This window comes from Dasypus novemcinctus, chromosome 5 (assembly GCF_030445035.2).
Source record: "Dasypus novemcinctus isolate mDasNov1 chromosome 5, mDasNov1.1.hap2, whole genome shotgun sequence".
Lineage (NCBI taxonomy): Eukaryota > Metazoa > Chordata > Mammalia > Cingulata > Dasypodidae > Dasypus > Dasypus novemcinctus.
Window position 1 is genome coordinate 88050216 of NC_080677.1, and position 18067 is coordinate 88068282.

General features: G+C 39.5%; 2 protein-coding genes across 4 annotated transcripts in view; both read left to right on the forward strand.

Moving 5' to 3' along the window:
- IFRD1 (interferon related developmental regulator 1) overlaps positions 1-2372 on the forward strand; it is a 43741-nt gene extending 41369 nt beyond the window's left edge. For both annotated transcript variants that reach the window (XM_004461587.5, XM_071215232.1), the window contains one exon: positions 1596-2372. In XM_004461587.5, coding sequence (XP_004461644.2) covers positions 1596-1685 — 90 coding nt within the window. In that variant the 3' untranslated portion in view covers positions 1686-2372. The remainder of the gene's footprint in view (positions 1-1595) is intronic.
- Positions 2373-7345: 4973 nt separating this feature from the next.
- Positions 7346-16956, forward strand: LSMEM1 (leucine rich single-pass membrane protein 1). 2 transcript variants are annotated; one of them, XM_004461585.4, is made up of 4 exons: positions 7346-7443; positions 10694-10825; positions 12529-12657; positions 16332-16956. In XM_004461585.4, the coding sequence occupies exons 2-4, from the start codon at positions 10699-10701 to the stop codon at positions 16460-16462; spliced, it is 387 nt and encodes a 128-aa protein (XP_004461642.1). In that variant the 5' UTR covers positions 7346-7443; positions 10694-10698; the 3' UTR covers positions 16463-16956. The 2 variants fall into 2 exon arrangements, with proteins under 2 accessions (XP_004461642.1, XP_004461641.1); XM_004461584.4 differs by lacking the exon at positions 7346-7443 and adding an exon at positions 7560-7907.
- The last annotated feature ends 1111 nt before the right edge of the window (positions 16957-18067 follow it).

The window sequence follows — 18067 nt, forward strand, 5'->3', positions numbered from 1 at the left end:
TTATTCTGTGGCATTTTAATATTTAAAAATAAGTATTTATATAGTATTTCTTTTGTATGCGATGTTGAGCATACTAGTAAGTACCAGATATGATATGAGGACACTAAGTGGTCAGAGAGTTTGTGACATTAAATAGTAATTAACATTGTATTTTCATTTTGTTCTAAAATTCTTAATCATATATATATATTTTAATTGAGGTAGTAGTCACATAACATAAAATTAAACATTTTAAAGTGTACAATTCAGTGGCATTTAGTACATTCAGTGTTGCGCAACGATTACCTTTATCTCATTCCAGAACATTTTTATTACCTCAGAAGGAGACTCTTTCAGTGAACCCTTCCCATTCCCTTCTGCCCCATCCTGCAGCAACTGCTAATCTGTTTTCTTTTCTGAATTTACCTATTCTGGATGTTTCATATAAATGGAATCACACAATACATTTTGTGTCTAGTGTTTTTCACATAGCATAATATTTTTGAGGTTTATCCAAGTTGTAGCATGTATCAGTACGTTATTCTTTCTATGGTTGAGTAATATTACATTGTATGGCTATTCTACATTTTGTTTATCCAAATGATACTTTTGTATTGTTTCTACCTTTTGTTGATTGTCAATAGTGCTGCTTTGAACATTCAAGTACAAGTTTGTGTTTGATTTTTTCAATTTTTCCCCTCCTTTTACAACATTTTTATTAAGTGCACAAATTTGGTACATATGGAAAAGCAGTAAGAAATAATCTTTTCTATAGAAAACTATAATTCAAATCCCCTGTTGATTTAGGGAGGCAGTTTTATGTTATTTAAACACTTGGTTTTTATAATAACCTTGTTATTTTAATTGACAGCAGGTTTGGACTTTTTCACATTACTTTATATGATGTCCTTTTTTACTTTTTTCATTGGAATTTTCTTGGTGCTTTACAAATTTGATTTATTTTCTTAATGTGGAATAGCCATTAACCATTATGTTTTAACAACCCCTCATTTTGTTCTTTTTGTATGTGTTTTATAAGCATTAAATTCCCGCCCCCCCACCCCCAGCCCACCCCCAATTTGGGCGCTCTGTATGTATTACTTTGCTTGAAAGAGAATCCCAGGACTTCCCTCCTTTGTGTTTTTGACCTGCTTCCTCATGGTCTGTGATGCCAGCTGAGGTTGGAATGGTAGCATATTATTCTGCCATTTTTCTAGTTGCACTCAAATCTGGAACTAATCACTCCACATTTGTTTAACTTGTATGTAAAGTTCACAAAAATTTTCCCAGCTCTTTGATCATCAGTGATTTCAGATTTGTCAGTGTAACCATGCTTCACCATCACAATTTGAACCAGATGATGACTTTGAAGCACAGCCTGATAAGAACCTGGTGTTTGCCTCTCTTCTCAGCATTGCTGACGATGCTCTTGGGAGCATTGCCTGGGCCATTCACGTGCACCATTATGGTGACATGGAAAGATGGCCAGAAGGAGCATTTAAAAATTGTGTAGGGTCAAATTAGTTCATTTCTTTACTTTGTGATTCTTCCCCCCTCATTTTATAAGAATATGTAAGCCTTAGTGACCCACATTTATTTTCCTTTCTTCATTTCAGCATTTATATAACTCTGCAGCCTTCAAAGCTCGAACAAAAGCTAGAAGCAAATGTCGAGATAAGAGAGCAGATGTTGGAGAATTCTTCTAGATTTTCAGCACTTGAAGAATATTTTCTAATTTCCTTATTTTTTTGTTTTTTGTTCTTGTAATTTCTAATGTATTTAAACTCTAGAGACAGTTTTTATCTTGGATGAATATAGATAACTTTTGTAGCAGGGCTTATATTACCTATAATTTAATGTAAAGTATTGGAAATGGTGAGTTCTGATTATTGATTATGCTCTGTAAATAGAATCAGTAAACATGAATAAAATGTTTGTAATGTTTGGTCATATTCTGTGAAGAGAAAAAAGTCTGTTATTTCATTTGATTTCATAATGAGAAAAACTGTTACACGATTAAATTTCTTATACTGTGGTTGTCAGAAATACTGATTGATTTTAATGAAGTATACCTACAAGGCATAAAATTATGATCTTAGACAAATGAGTTCTGGATATAATTTTTGGGAGCTAGTTCCTCTGAAAAGGCTGCTATCTTTTAAATTTTAAATGAAACATAGCTATTTTAATATTGTCACTGGGCTTGACAAAAGGAATTATACCATGAGATCTTTCACCTCACTGAAAGGCGATTCAGTTCAGCTGTGATGAAATAGCATATGCCAGAAAGTTTGCAAACATTAATCTCTGAAGGCAGTACCACTAATTTTTTTTATCTGCTGTGCAAGACTTTGGGCTCTTTACTTTGAAATAAAGTTCTTTTCACACTTAAAGTGCTTCTTTCTTAATAGAAGAAATATTTATGGGTTAAGGTAGCATGAATTCAAAATGACCAAGCCAGGTAGGGGGTGAGACAAAGTTTCATTTGTATATCTGAAAACACATTCAAAGAGCTGAAAAAGGATATTACTGCTTTATTGCCTCATGAGGTTTTTTTTCTTTCCATTTTATGGGAACTTGTAAGCATTTCGACAGTGCATTAAGGACTTTATTATTATTACTTTTAAACTATAGATAATTGTATAGCATCAGCAACGTTTGCAGTTGAGAATTCATAAGACTTGTTTCTTTGATATTCTTACTGCAGCAAACAGTGATGGGGAAGGGTGGGTTGAAGGTGGAGAGGCATGTACACTCCAGAGGAGAGGTATAGAAGGGAATTTTTCCAACAAATACTCTGCACTCACACCCCCAACTTCTGGATGGTCTGATGTGCCCCCTTGTTGAAATCGTTGGCTTGCTTACAGAGTCATGGTTGCTGATGGGAGGGTGAGTTCTGTTTTTCAATATAGTGGAATGGAAAACATTTGGAATCTCTGACTTGGGTTTGTGTGTTATTACATCCTTATATTCCAAGTAGGTTAGAACCATGGAAAAGAAATGGCAGTGTTTTCTATATTTTTAGTTTTAGATATGTATACATATTTTTTAATGAGTTTTTATTAAAATGATACACATGGTTTAATAGTATTTAAAGGTTCATAATGTAAAAAAGTTAGTGCCCTGCCCATCTTTTCTTCAGTCACATCCCAGGAGGCATTTAGCCTACCATCTTGGTTTCAGATTTCTAAATAACATTTAAACCATGCTGTTCCTTAGTTTTGTCCTTTTAGGCATTTGTCAATTCTCTATTACGATATGTGAGAATTTGTCTTTTTAACTTTTCCTTTCCCATCCTCTCAGGCCTCTCATCCTTGCAATAGGGTTTTAATTTTTTCTGGTTAAATCAGCATGATTGTTTATATTGTAACCATACTTAGGTTCACTCCTGAGCTAGATAGTTTACTTAAAACTTCTATTGTACAACTTTTTCTGGAGTTAACGGTTTATTTCTTGGCTTTTTACACACCTCTTAATTCTTCCCAAACAATCCCAAATAGATATATTTTCCAAGTGGTCAAGCCCTTGTAGAGTAAATGTGTTTCCTGATTCAGTCTAGTTTCTCTTATCCAAGTATACACTTGTTCTGAGATTTTTACTATCATCCTGGGGATTTGTTTTCCTCTCCCCTGGGTTGGATCCTTCAGTTCCTGGATCTTTGTTCCTCATCATTAATTTACAACCGTGATAAAATGGAGCACATTAGCTACCTGGGAATGGGTGCATGAAAGGTCCATTGTTTTTAGACTATATTTCTGAATGATAATTTGGCTTGGAATAAAATTCTAGATAGAAAATCAGATTTGGGATTTTGAAAGCATTTCTCCATTGTCTTCTAGTTAGCAAAGTGTTACTGAGATGTTATGCAAATTTTTATTTCTGAATTCTTTGATTTCTTTTTTCTTCTTGAAGTTCTTAGGAGTATCTCTGCTGTTGTAAAAATACATAAACTGCTTTGGTGAACTCTAGTAATCTGGAAGATATTTAAGTCCCCCCCCCTCTGCTGCCCCCAGATGGCACCCTTGTCTGTCTGCTTGTTCTTTCCACACATCTGCTTGTGCCTGCTAGTCCTTGCTCATTGTATCTGCTTATCTGCCCATCTTTTAGGAGGCAAACCTGGGACCTCCCATATGGGAGGCGGGTGCCCAGCCACTTGAACCACATCAGTTCCCTGTGCATTATGTCTGCTGGTTGCATGAGCTTGTCTTATTTAGGAGGCACTGGGAGTTGAACTTGGGACCTCCCATGTGGGAGGCGGGTGCCTAACAGCTTGAGTCGCATCCACTATCCTATTTTTTTTTTAAACTTCTTTTCTGCCCCCCGCCCCCGTCCCCCATCTGCTTTCTGTGTCCATTTGCTGTACATTCCTCTGTGTCTGCTTGTATTCTCATTAGATGTCTCTGGGAACCAATCCTGGGACCTTCTGAAGTGGGAAAGAGGCGATCATCAGTCTCTTGTGCCTCCTTAGCTCACTGTGTCTCTTACTGTCTCTCCTCTGTGTCTTCCCCTGTTGGGTCATCTTTTTTTTTTTTTTTAGTTTCTCTCCCCTTCCCCCCCATTTTCTGTTCTCTGTGTCCATTCGCTGTGTGTTCTGCATCCGCTTGTATTCTTGTCGGTGGCACCTGGAATCTGTGTCTCCTTTTGTTGCGTCATCTTGCTGCATCAACGCTCCGTGTGTGTGGCACCACTCCTGGGCGGGCTGCACTTTTTTCACGTGGGGTGGCTCTCCTTACGGGGTGCACTCCTTGTGCATGGGGTACCCCTATGCAGGGGCACCCCTGCGTGGCATGGCACTCCTTGTGTGCAGCATAACTGCTAATGGGCCAACTCACCACATGGGTCCGGAGCCCTGGGGATCAAACCCTGGACCCTCCATGTGGTAGGCAGATGCTCTGTCAGTTGAGCCACATCTGCTTCCCTGTTGGGTTGTCCTGCTGCTCCAGCTCTCTGCGTGGGCCAGCACGCCTGCATGGGGCAGTACTCTGTGTAGATCAGCACTCCACATTGGCCAGCTCACCACACAGGCCAGCTTGCCTTCATCAGGAGGTCCTGGGCATTGCACCCTGTACCTCCTATATGGTAGACGGGAGCCCAATTGCTTGAGCCACATCCACTTCCCCTATTTAAGTTTTTAATCCCTCCTCTGCTTCTCCCAGATTTCTTTCTTCTGGAACTCCACGAGATATTGGATCTCCTGGATTGAGCCTTTGGTATTAATATTTCTTTTTCTTTCAAGTCTTTCCATTGTATTTTATTTTTAGTTAATGTTAAATTACCTAACTGTATTTGGCACCATGCTTCACTTTCCTCCAAGTCCTGGAACCTGCTGGAATTCAGTCAGCTCGGAACTTAGTCACATAATAGTAGTCCTCTGGATGTCTTCAAAGCCAGTTACCAATTCATTTCCTTTCCATAGTCAATTCATTTTTTCCAGTATTGCTTTTCCGATTTTTATTCTTGTGCTTTCGTAATTTATTTTCCTTCTTACTCTTTTTACTCTGATTTTCTGGAGGGAGAGGAGATGAACAAGTGGTTAATCTGCAAATCTAATATCTACATATAAAAAATAGGTACTGTTTTATTCACAAAACTGATGGGTAATTGCTAGACAAAGGTTACTGGGGATTCAGTGTATAAGAACATTAAAAAATATGCTTGAGTTTTCTTGAAAGTAGTAAAATGGTGAGTGATACACCCGTTGTGTTTTGCCTGATTTTTCAGTTAATTTTGCTGGTTTGAAGGAATTTAAAATGCCCCTGCCTCATAAATTCTTTCTTTTGAGATTCAAGCAATAATTTTGAAGCAGTCAGCATTTGTGACTCATGACTTTGATGGCACTTACGAATTTCTTGGGAGTTGAATCTTTTCTGTGAATGAAATACAATGCAAGAAATACTTGAAATGTACCCAGATTATACAGTTCATGTGAGAATACCATTTTTTCTCTTTGTGACCCCAAGCCTTCTACTAAATACATAATAGCTAAAGTGGGGTAGATTATTTTGCTTTGATATTAGGAGGCTCTCCAGATTTTCAATTTGTCACAAAGGCTAAGAAGTTTCAATCCCCTCATGGTGTAAAAGTGTGGTTGAATTAATCTCTGCTACTTACTACTTGTGTATCTTCAGACAAATTCCAAAGGCCTCACTTTCCTCACCCCTGAAGAGGGGATTAATGGTTCACAGGGCTGTAAGATTACAGGAGAGAGAAAACATAGTAAATAATATGTCTTCAAAGGATAGATGTTTTAAGACAGATCAAGTAGTTGAGAGATTTTTTTTAATGGCCATGATTATGAAAATAATTGCTAAAATGAACATTTTCATTTTTCAGAGAAAATTGGCACAGCTTTTTAGTGTATAATGCGCTTCTGAGAAAACATTTACTTGTTATATTCTTTTTCTGTGAATTGGTCCTTCAGTATAGAGGGTTAAGAAAGTGACATTCCCTTTTGCCAAAAAAAGGAGTGTAGTCCATACTGAATATAGGTGTAAAGGACAGTTTGTGGAGCAAACATTTTCTAGCTGATGTGAAAAATGTTTCAAGAATGAAGTGTCCATCCAGTTGTGGAATGGAGGGTAGGATTACAGAGGGCTGCATAGTAGTTCACAACCTAACCCTTAGCATCCATAGACCTGTGGTCTCGGATCACAGATCTTGATGTGGACTATGGGTGGAAGGCTCTTTGTCTCTTCAGAGATAACCTAAGCTGAAGGCTGTGGGTGTGGAACGGTAAGAGGCTGCAGTCCTGCCCTTAGGGACAATGACAACAGGCTCCAGTCCCAGGAAACAGTTTAACAATGCAAGGGCTATAAACTTTAAGTATTTAGGGGAAATGCAAAAAGTAAATATGCTAAAAGCTTATCTAGAATATCTGGAGTCCATGCTAAAAGCTTACCTAAGATGTGGAAGATATATATGCTAATTGAAGCCTATTGAGAACTGAAACAAAGGGACCATTTGGCCTTTCCTCTCTGTATAAAAGACGTTTGAAAATCTTGTTCGGGGCTCGGGATTCAAACAGAAGTTCCCGAGTCCGTCCGGCCTCAATAAACCATTTTTCCTTCTCAAAATCATTCCTGAGTCCTGGCCTCTCTATACTCAAATAATTGAACTTCTCTCAAATTCTACAACAATCTCATTGTAGCATCTTTTATGCACACCAGAGGGCAGAAGCTCCTTGGCATGTATGCCAGGGACCACACAAGAGAAAGACCGATCTTCCTGAGAAAGGAGGATGCACGAAAACTCAGAATAAAGCCTTTGGAAAGGAAAGGGAGTTGATGAGACAAAGGGCTTTCATCGCCAGGATTGGGCGGGCTATATCCAGGCAGTCTTCCTACTCACACACTGTTTTGTAGCAGCTGAAAGCCCTTGGAGTCCTGCCCTGCTCTCATCCCAGTTAGGACCTCTTTCTGTCCCTGTCAGTTGCAGTTCTCTGGTTTGTCTGAAGTCCTGCGCAAGGTAATTCTCATAGTGGCAGCTCCATCCTGCTACAGGATATTCATATATGGGAGTATACCATGGCAGAAGTGCTGGAGGGAAATGTGGTGTCGCCTTACACAGTAGCTTCAGCCAAATAAGGACATGAACTTCAGTCCAATAAGAATCTCCTCAGGCTTGAATCAGGGCATGGCGGATTTTTTTTTTGTTTTTTAAAGAATAGTTTCAGGAATCTATTTAGTAAAAACCTTAGGCATTATTTTAAAAGTCGGTATTTGGAATCTTATACTACTTGGCTAAAATGAACACTAAATATAGATGAACAGTTTCGTGCTGGGGTTTGTGGACCTTATAGGAGCACCCATGCACTAAAGGAAGGCAAAGAAAGAACTACAGACTTTGTACAAAGTTTTGTTGTAGCTGCTATCGAATTGTTTTGTTTTGTTTTGTTTTCTGGTAACCTAGCAGTCAAAGCTCACATTTTTGTAAGTAATTTGCATGCTATTACTCTACTGAGACTACATTTATGGTTCTTAAGGGTGGGAAGTTTCTGCTGCATGTGCTTTTAACTTTTAATAGAAATTACTTAGACTTGATTTGAAAATTTACTCCTGAATTTATATCTTTGAAACGGAACTAAAGAACAAATTACCACAACTCAGTGAAGCATCCTATTTGGCTTATTAGCTTTGAATTAAGCCCTATTCCAAAAATTCTTATTTTGTGGTTGGCGATACTGGGGTGAGTTATTTCTGTGGTTTGAGACCAAGCACCTGTGGGGAAAAAGAGTAAAATAATTTTTCATAGACAGCTATTTTTGTCAGAATATTTATTTGTTGGTAGTCAGCAATTCTTAAATGACAGAGTCAGCTGTTAGCATAGACCTAAATAGGAGGAAAATGAATGTACTTACACATTTCAATTCAAGGTATTAGAAAGGGTTCTGTTAAAGAGGGCTGCTTCAGTCAATCTTAGTAAGCAAATTTGCGGAGTTGGGAAGGAGGGTCGAGATAGAATGCAGCATTGCTAGTGACACTGGCTTCTCCAGTCTGAGTGGATGTGTCCAGATGCCCTGATATGGAGATGCCAAAGATAGCAACAAACTGGTGTCAGACAGCTGCGGTCCGGGTTTTAGGGCCATGTGAACTGTATCCATTTACTAGCAGCAGAGTCATCTGGGCTCTTGGCCACCACAAACCACACCCAATTCCTTTTCCTCTGCTAGTTCCTTATTTTATATTTTGTGCCCTATGGTTAATTTTAAAAAACCAAAAACCAAAAAAACACATTGAAATAGCATCTATTACATTGTGACTACACCCCAAAGGAGAAATTTTCTTTCAGAGCCCTTCACAGTTCACTCTAGCCTGTTGTCTTAGCTCTTTTGGATTTGATGTTGCATTGAGTCGCTTTTTGAGTAGGTAGCAAGTCCTTAAGTCAGTTTCTGTAGCTATGATTTTCTAGCTAATCTACTTTGTAAACACTGATTAAGCTTCAATATGAGATTTAAGCAATGGTACTTATGTATGTTACTGAAGGGGAAGCTAAGGCTCAAGGGTTTTAAGTCAGAGATCCAAAAATGAACCAGACCCCAAACCTAAAATAGAAGCCATGCGTGCAATGATGATGTGACAATACAGTTTATTCCTCCATCAGATATTAGTATTTAGGATAATGCAGTATAAAGAGATAATAAAATATATAAAAAACTGTCTAAATGAGTTTAGAACTTATTACAACACATTTGGTCTTTGCTTTTTATCTATAAAAGAATGAGATTTATCTGTCTCTAAGATCCTCTGTCTACTGCTGCTGCCTTTTTTTTTTTGTCACTTCAAGTCATTTCTTTAGAAACCCTCCATGAAGCACATTTGAAATTGAATTATATCAATATTTGAAATGCTACAAAAGTATCTTATCTAAAATACTCAGGGAGTTGTGTGTTCTTGTTAATTAATATTTCTAGATAACTGAAACACCCTTTGTAGTTTTAACTCTGATTGAAAAAATTTAATTAGCTCATGAATTTTCTATCTCTCTATTTTCTTTAGCTTGAGTTTTGAGAGCACTTTTTTTTTTTTTTAAACAAGTAGTTGTATGTTTTAGGTACTATGAAATTGCTGGGTTTTACTTTAAACTGCAGTTTAAACTGTTTAGTAGAATAACTGATACTTTCTTCAGATCTTCTCAAGGCATACTAATTTTTTCCCTGAATTTAGTTGCTTTAAAAACTCTCATTATATATCCTATTTTGTAGCTGGGTATTAAAAGCAATTAAAACAATGGCAGCAGAAAGTAAATAGTGTATTGTCGCCTGTAGAGACAAAGTTTATTGTACTGACTCTGCTAGAGTTTAGATGGACTTACAAAAAGATTTTTTAACCTCAATCTTATTTCCACCACTGTACTTATTAACTGCCTCAAATTCTTGTGAAAATCATGAGATTTGAATCCTAATTAAATGAAAATTTTAGATTTTCTAACAATAATAGCCACTGGTTTCTAAACCAGACCATACACATTTGAAGAAAAATAGGATTGATCTCTGCCTTCAGGAATTTTTAAGTATACTGGGAAAATAAAAAATATAAGCCAATAAGTGAATTAAAATATTATAGCTGCTCTGATAGAAAATTGTACGGGATCTAGCAAGGGCCCAAAGGAGGAACAGGGGCTACCTTTTAGAATGGGGACTCATATCATATTGAGGGGGAATATAAAAATTACCATTTTATGCAATTCCTTATAGAGTTAGAATGGTCCACAGTAATATTCTCTGCTCAGAAGCTGTATTGCCACATCCTGACAAGCTAAATTTTATCTTGTCTTCTGAATGAAGGATTCGAGGCATCTCACTAGACTACAAACTGTGATAAAAAACCAAAAATTTAAAAATAACCAAAATAATTTAAAATTTAAATTTAGAAAACCAAAAATAAAAAGCAGGCCTGGGGAACATATGCGCGGAACTGAGGTCTGAGGAGGAGGAGAGGATATGTGCAGATAAGCAGGGAATATACAGCTCTTAAAATTGGGCTACTCCTTTAACTCTGAGCTTCCTAGCAAGCAAAGCAAAAAGAATCATCATAAAGTTGTCCATAACAGGAAATCATTTCTTCTGGAGAAGGAAAGTTTTCTTAGACCTTTCAGTTGAAAATGATGTTTGTGGGCAGTTCTTTGTATGCCTGTCCAGCTTCCTACTGGCTGAGGTTCTTGTGAAGTTAGCTCCCAGCCTGAGCCTCTTGTGTCTAATATCAGTGTTTTCTTTCAGGAACAATGAATCATTCTTCCCAGCACACTGACTCCCATGGCTTTCATGAAGATGGAAAGCTTTATGTTGTGGATTCCATAAATGACTTGAATAAACTAAACCTGTGTCCTGCCGGCTCACAGCATCTGTTCCGTATGTGTGCCCCTGATGGCCTGGCTGTCAGGCCTGGTTTCTAGGCCACCTAAAAATAGCAAATGGCTAACCTGGATGTGGGGGTGTGGCAGGGGGCACTCGGAATGGCTTGGCACTGGACACACTATTTATTATGAGGCAATTTTTGCTCTTGTTCACCAAATATTTGGCAGGATTGTGGGCTTTCCTGGCTCCTCAGCAAGATTTGAACTTTTGTCTTCAAAACTTCTGAGAAGGCCCTGAGAAGTTTCTGACCCTGGAAAGAGGTGGAGTCTGCAGAGGTGGTCTCCCAAAGCCTTGTGCATCCCTCTTAGCTATTTTGCTTTCCAGCGATCACAGCCAGGTCACCAGTGATACTCATTCTTCTAGAGGAGTCTTATTTCATAGTGGATTGCTGAGAAAACCACAACTCACATTCACCTAGTTTTAAAAAAAAATCTTTAAAATTTCATTGGACAAAAAGGCAACTTTTATTTTCTACTTAACAAATAACAGAATGTCCCAATTAAAAGGTTAGGAAAAGGAGGAGCAGAGCAAAACAAAATCCTACTCAATCCTAAGTGTGTCTCTTTCCCCATAAACATTATAAATGAGCTCTCCCAGATCATTCTGAGGCCCTTTTCTAGTTTAAATGCTGACATTCAAACACAGGCGTTTTTTGCCCACTTGACATTTGTTGCATATGGACTCTAAACTCTCATCATCCCAACTTTATATCTTTCATCCCCCTTCTAAATCCCTTCTGAGTTATTGCTTTTTTCCCTTCTAAAAATGCATCTCATTTTCACCTCCTTTTATTATAGTCAGTTCCAATAAAAATAGGTGTTTGGGTGCCAGCCTATGCCTTTGCTTTGAGGGGGTGACATAGGATGTGCTTATAAGGCAAACATGGATCATTAGCCACCCACCTATCCATAATCAAGTAGCACAATTTTTAGAACTGATACAAAGTGGGAGGAGATACAACAGAGTCAGTTCAGTGATCTCTCGTCCCCAATTTGGTCTGGGTAGTATTAGGCAACTAAACCTTACACAATGGTGACCAAATGCGACAATTCATGGTTTGGATGAACCAAGCTGTTGCCTAAACATGAGTTACATTTTCAGTTCAATTGCAAAGTGTTTTAAAGAACCTTGCTTTCAGAGTACACCCATCCTGGACCAGCTTTAAGAAATTTAAATTTAAAAAGTGGATGTGGGAAAAAAAAAAGAGAGGGAAAAAAAGTATATGTAGACATAGTGTTATTCAGTCTTATTCCTGAGTCACCTTGGGAAAAGATCAAGAGAGCCTCTGTCACTTTTAAATCTTAACTTCTTTATTGCTTCCCAAAGGAAAAATCCATGTTCTGCCACTTCAGTGCTAACAAGATCTCCAAAGAAATTTTCTGAACAGGTCTAAGGAAATAGCTTAAGTCTGCATTTCTCTGAATACCAACATAGTAGAAGGTATGGAGTAGGTGTAGCTCTGTGGCTTAGCTCCTTCCCATGTATGAGGTCTCAGGGTCAATCCTGGTACCTCTTAAAAAAACATTTCACAGAGAGCTCCCAGCTTAAACACATGCCCAAATCATGTCACTTTCCAGGGCGATCAGAGGGATGGGTATATCCGTTTAATTAGTGTATCTATCTAACAGAGGAGTACTGTTCATTCCTGCTGACAGGGTTGTATTGCTGAGAAATTTTTGTCGCTTGTTTCACGTTAGCTCTAGAAGAGAAAATCCCAGACCGCGGCACTCACTCAGGAAATGGAAGTCGCAGTCTGTTCTTTGTGGGGCTGATAATTATGCTGATTGTCAGCCTGGCGCTGGTGTCCTTCGTGCTATTTCTAATAAGTAAGTAACTCTGACATATTTTTCACTAGTTGTATGTGCTTACTTCATAACTGGTTGTGTAGCTTCCCTCCTGTCAGAAATGCTTTCTGGGAATGAACGCTTAAACAGAAAGACAGGGAGAGTGAACACTCCTGTGGACCCAGTCGCTCTGGGACAGGGTCTCAGGGGCACAAGCCCACTGCGTAAGTGTTGGAAGTTCAGAAACTCAGTTCACAAACTCACACATATGTGAAATATTTCTATAACACTTTAGTTTCTGACTTGAAACCCCCACATGGTAGGCAGCGCATTCTAGCTAATTCCAGGTCTTCTCAAACCAATACATTGATTTCTCCATTCATTCAGGTCTATAACTTAGTCCTGCTTAGGTTTAAAATTCCCTTCCAGATTTGTTCACTTTTATACCATTCCAGAAATTATGTAGAAGTACCTGGGGGCTTGTGTAAAGCTCCAAAGGCAGTGTTGGGGATGGGAAGAGGACAGCTTATTTCCTGTTTGACACTGCCCTGGATCAGTCCTAGGGGGCCTTCTGCTCCTGAGATAACCCACCCTGTTGCTCTTGGTCTTGAGTGGTGACCCAAGCTCCTAAGTCAAAAGATGTTCCAGGTTTCAGTGTCACCATCTCTGATTCAGGGGAGGAGTGTGTGTGGGTGATGTAGACTTGCTGATAGCATCTCCTCCTTCTGGATGTGCCACCTCCAATCAAGCCCACCAGTTTTCTCTCAGTTCATCCCTATGTACCCTCATTTGGAATTATTTCGATTCCCTCCCACACAATATAAGAAGGAAAGGAGCCTGGAAAGGTGAGGGGGAGGCAAATCTTTGACACTTGCCCAGATCTACCACACTGCCATTTCTTCTGCCCTCTTGTGCTTTGCAGACCTTGTAGCCTTCAAAAATTCTAAATGAGAAGTGGAGCCCACATCTTTGGAATGCCTTTAATTTCATTTCATTCTGGATTAGAGGAGGCAGAGCTGGTGATGACGGTGGGAGGGGAGGGGTGAGTAGAGTACATGACCTTTTCACTGCTTTTAGCCCCTGCCCTTCTCCAAAGACCCCTTTCTCCTACCAGCTTGAAGGTATTTTGTCTGGGGCTGAGGCTTTGGGGAAGGAGCATAGGCACATATAACTGATGCCCTTTTGAACTTGGGAGCTAAAATGTGAACTATCCTGACAATAATGGTGCCCTTGCTCCTGGCTATCAGTTGGGAGGGGATTGGCAGGGGAACCTGCAGGACAGGAAGGAGCATATGTATCACCATTCTGAAATGTCACCCCACATAAATGAGTGCTCCACATCTCTGGATGGCAACATCCAGGAGGGGATGGTATCAGCAAGTTGATGTCACCCCCCCACACTCCTCCCCCAAGTCAGAGATGGTGAAACTGAAACCCGGAACACCTTTTGGCTCCACGTACCACCCTGCCACACCTACTAGGGGGTAACGGCTTAGTTTAACTACTGGGAAGTTCTGGGTATGCCTACAGGAATGAGAACAACTCAAAGGAAATTCTCTCTCCTCTCTGCCTCCATATATGTGGGATAAGAAGTAAGATTAAGGGGAATGATAATAATAAATGCTATATATGGTGTGCTTATTCTGTCACAGGCACTGTTAAGTACTTGATTTATATTTGCTCACAACCTCATAATGGCTCTATAATGTAGGATCCATTATTATTCTGATTTTATCAATGCTGAAAACAGAGGCTCAGAGATATTCGTTAACTTGTCCAAGGTCACACAACTAATAAGTGTGGGATCAGGGCACAAAAACACTCCTGCCTGACATCAAAGACCATGTACTTTATCACTATAATTATATCCCTATTGTGGAAATAGGATTTATTTTATATTTTCTCTCTAGCATTTTTGTATTCAGGGCAAAGTCATAGTAACTAAGAAACAGAAAGAAGATGTAAATTGGATAATTATTCTATGCCAGACACATTACATTCATTAGCCCTAATCCTTGATGTATCCCCTCCAGGTAGTGTCTAATATCTTTATTTTACTGATGAAAGGCTAGGGCCTAGAGAGTTTACTTTTCCAATTTCAGCTGGCCCATAAGGGGTAGAGCTGGGATCAAACCCTGACCTGTCTGGCTCCAGAGCTCCCCTGTACTCCACTGCCTCTCCTGAAATAAAATAAAGGCTTTCTGTGGTTTTCAGACAAACCTTAAACCAGCTTAATAATAAAGGCTTCCTGTGGTTTTCAGACAACCCTTAACCCAGCCAGAGTTGGCAGAGGCATCTGTAAAAGAACTCGGCCTGTGCACATCTTTAACAAGGAAACCTTTTTGCCATCAGTGGGATTCAGAGAAAACTTGTACTCTTTTAAGTGGAGTGCAAGAACTTGTATTCTTTGCAATTCTAGCATTTTAATGCAACAGAAATGAGTCTATGTGATATTGGATCCCAATCTTATTACAATGCTGGGTCTTTGTGTTTTTGCCACCATCTTTGCCATAAACAGGAGTAATGGTTGGCAAGAATAAATTTCTGTGGATGGGTGTTTGCGTTGGTGGCAATTTTGCATGGCAGTATATTACAAAGGATTCTATGGTCAAATGAGTTTGGGAATTGCTGGGTTAGAAATGCTCAAGGTTTTTCTCTTAACTTGTTTGTACATGGAACTCTTTTTCTTTTCAGGGAATTTATTTTGGGACCAGTGTATTGTAAAACAAGCTAAGGCAAACCTGGCAGTTCTTCCTTCTTGTGTTTGATGTAGGAGTTTCCAAGAGGAAAAAGGCTGCCACACAGCATGGATTTACTTCAGTTTCATGCTTTTCCCCAGAAGCAAGTTGTAGCTTTGCCTAGTTCTGCAACAAAGCTCAGTTAAACTCTTCCCTCATGTCTTGGACTCTAATTCAGCTGACATAATTTTTCAGACACCAGGGAGAAGCAGCTGCTGGGCAGCCTATTTGACCCAAGGCTGGGAGGTGAACCTCTAATGTCTAATTTACCTTTCCATGTTAGTTTATCAGCTAAGCCCAGTAGCATCTTAAACCATGTCATGAGTTCCTGAAACTTATCTTTGAAAAGTCCTGTTTGAAATGGAAATGATAAGGAGCTCAAACATAAAGCACTGATTTTGTGTTGCATTTCTTGGAAACTTTAACTTTGGTACACAGATTTCAAAGTGTTCCATTTCCTAGGTTACAGTATTGCCAGGGTTCTGGGTTCTGTTTATTTAAAAACATTGCACCTTTGCTCTCGGGGTGGTCTGAGGGGAATTTTCACACATTCATTGAAAATATGTAATTCAGAACAAGTTGAGCTCTGTCAAAATAGGCTGGAATGCAATGTCAGTGCCTAAATGAAGCACAGAAATCCTTTTCTGAGAATGGGTTTTGAAATGAGACAACATAATCACTTCTGGAGGGGATAATCAGATACACTGGTAGTTTCCTTTGGTTGCTCACTGCCCTGTCTTTCTCAGCCAAACTTTGTGTGGAGCTGCCACAGCTAGTCTAGGCTGGCACCAAGAGGTTGTAAAAATAATCCACTTGATTGGTAACTTCAGTCTTCAACAATTTCTCCCCTGGGCTTCTGGACTGTGTGGGCTATTGGGGCAGGGGATTTGCCAAGATTTTCAGCAATACAAGGCTCTGATGAGTCCTGATGGAACATGCTGGAAATCAGCATAACACCGTCTGTTTTCCATTTTGAAGTTCAAACTGGACGCAAGATGGATGATGTGTCAAGAAGATTAACAGCTGAGGGGAAGGATATAGACGATCTTAAGAAAATCAACAGCATGATCTTAAAGCGACTCAACGAACTGGACTTGGGACAGAACTAAAGAAATTCTCTTTCAAGAGGAACTGGTGACACCTGGAGCTTCTCCTCACTATTGTAACTGAACAGGGCTAAGCACTGACAAAGTGCATTTGCTTAGGCAGCAGACTATCTGGAAAGTGAACCCAGCCCTAGGAAATACTTTCTGCTGCAGGGATGGGAGCAACATCAAGACATGGGGATTGGGGACTAGTGGTCAGAAAGGGGCAAACTTATCTCAGCCTCATTTAATGGTAGTGTCCTTCAGCTTTAATGAGGTAAAGGGTGGGTGATATGAGCAAGTGCCAAGCAAGGAGGCGAATAGTGAGAGAGAGAGTTTGGCTATGTGCCCACAACTTCTCTTACAAAAGGAGCTTTGTTCTTAGAACTTCACTGTGCCAATCAAGTTCGTGGTGCCTTGTGCACCTTCATAGATTCCTGTGAAAACCTAAAGAATTTATGTAGTTACCTGAATTAAAGGAACCAGATGATCATTTTCTTTAATAAAAGAGATTCTGTTCGGGTACCTGGACTTTGACTCATTTTTCCAGGGACAGGGGATGAGTGGACTTCGGAGCTGTTTGCCAAATGTGTTTGCTGATGGAACCTGTAGTAGGTGTGTATGGTGGTGGAGAGGGAGGGGTCAAAAGACAAAGCTTAATTAATTAATTTAACTAATGTTTATTGAGCTCCTACTTTATGCAAACCACCCTTCTCTAGAGGAAGTTCGAGTGAGGGAAAAAGGAGATGTACATAAATAAAATATCAGATGAAAATGGTAAATGCTTTCAGAGAAGAGTCCAGAAACTGCACAGCAGTTCAGAGGAGAGAAAGAATTCTGTCTGGGGGTGGGTGAGTGGGCTGGGGCTCAAGGGATAAGGGAGGACCTCATGGAAAAAATGGCTTTTGAACTAGATCTTAAAGGGCAGGTATGCATTCTATTTTAGACGTATAATTATATAAATTTTGTTTACTTTGTTTCTCATGAAAAAAGAATCTTTCAGTAGCTGCTGATGAATTTTGAAGAAATTTGATCCATTTGTAGCTTATGTTAAAATATAGTAGGAAATTGTTTATTTGGAGTATTTGAAATTGGACTCATTTTAGCACAAAGCATACAGGATATGACCTAAGATATGGTACAAAATAAATGAGTTTAAAAAATACATGAGGGGAGCAGATGTATCATAGCTCAAGTGGTTGAGTGCCTGTTTCCCATGTATGGTCCTGGGTTCATTCCCCAGTGCCTCCGAAAAAAAAAATACACGAGTCTTAGGAAACCACACATGAATGCACACATTTTACAACCCTAAATATTTAATTAAGTAAGCACAAGACATTTTTTTTTAAAGATTTATCTTATTTCTCTCCCCTTCCCCCTCTCGTCTGCTCTCTGTGTCCATTTGCTATGTGTTCTGCTGTGTCCGCTTGCATTATCGGGCAGCACTGGGAATCTGTATCTCTTTTTTCTTGTGTCATCTTGCTGCGTCCACTCTGTGTGTGTGTGGCGCCACTCCTGGGCAGGCTGCACTTTTTTCATGTGGGGTGGCTCTCCTTTTTTCATGTGGGGTGCAGGGTGCACACCTTGTGTGTAGGGCACCCCTATGTGGGGGCACCCCTGCGTGGCACG

Excerpts from the sequence above, each read along its gene's own strand:
- LSMEM1 (XM_004461585.4), top strand. The coding sequence starts at position 10,699 with ATGAATCATTCTTCCCAGCACACTGACTCCCATGGCTTTCATGAAGAT. Across the intron at positions 10,826-12,528 it reads CGGCTCACAGCATCTGTTCC|CTCTAGAAGAGAAAATCCCA; the intron begins GTATGTGTGCCC and ends GTTTCACGTTAG. Across the intron at positions 12,658-16,331 it reads CTTCGTGCTATTTCTAATAA|TTCAAACTGGACGCAAGATG; the intron begins GTAAGTAACTCT and ends TCCATTTTGAAG.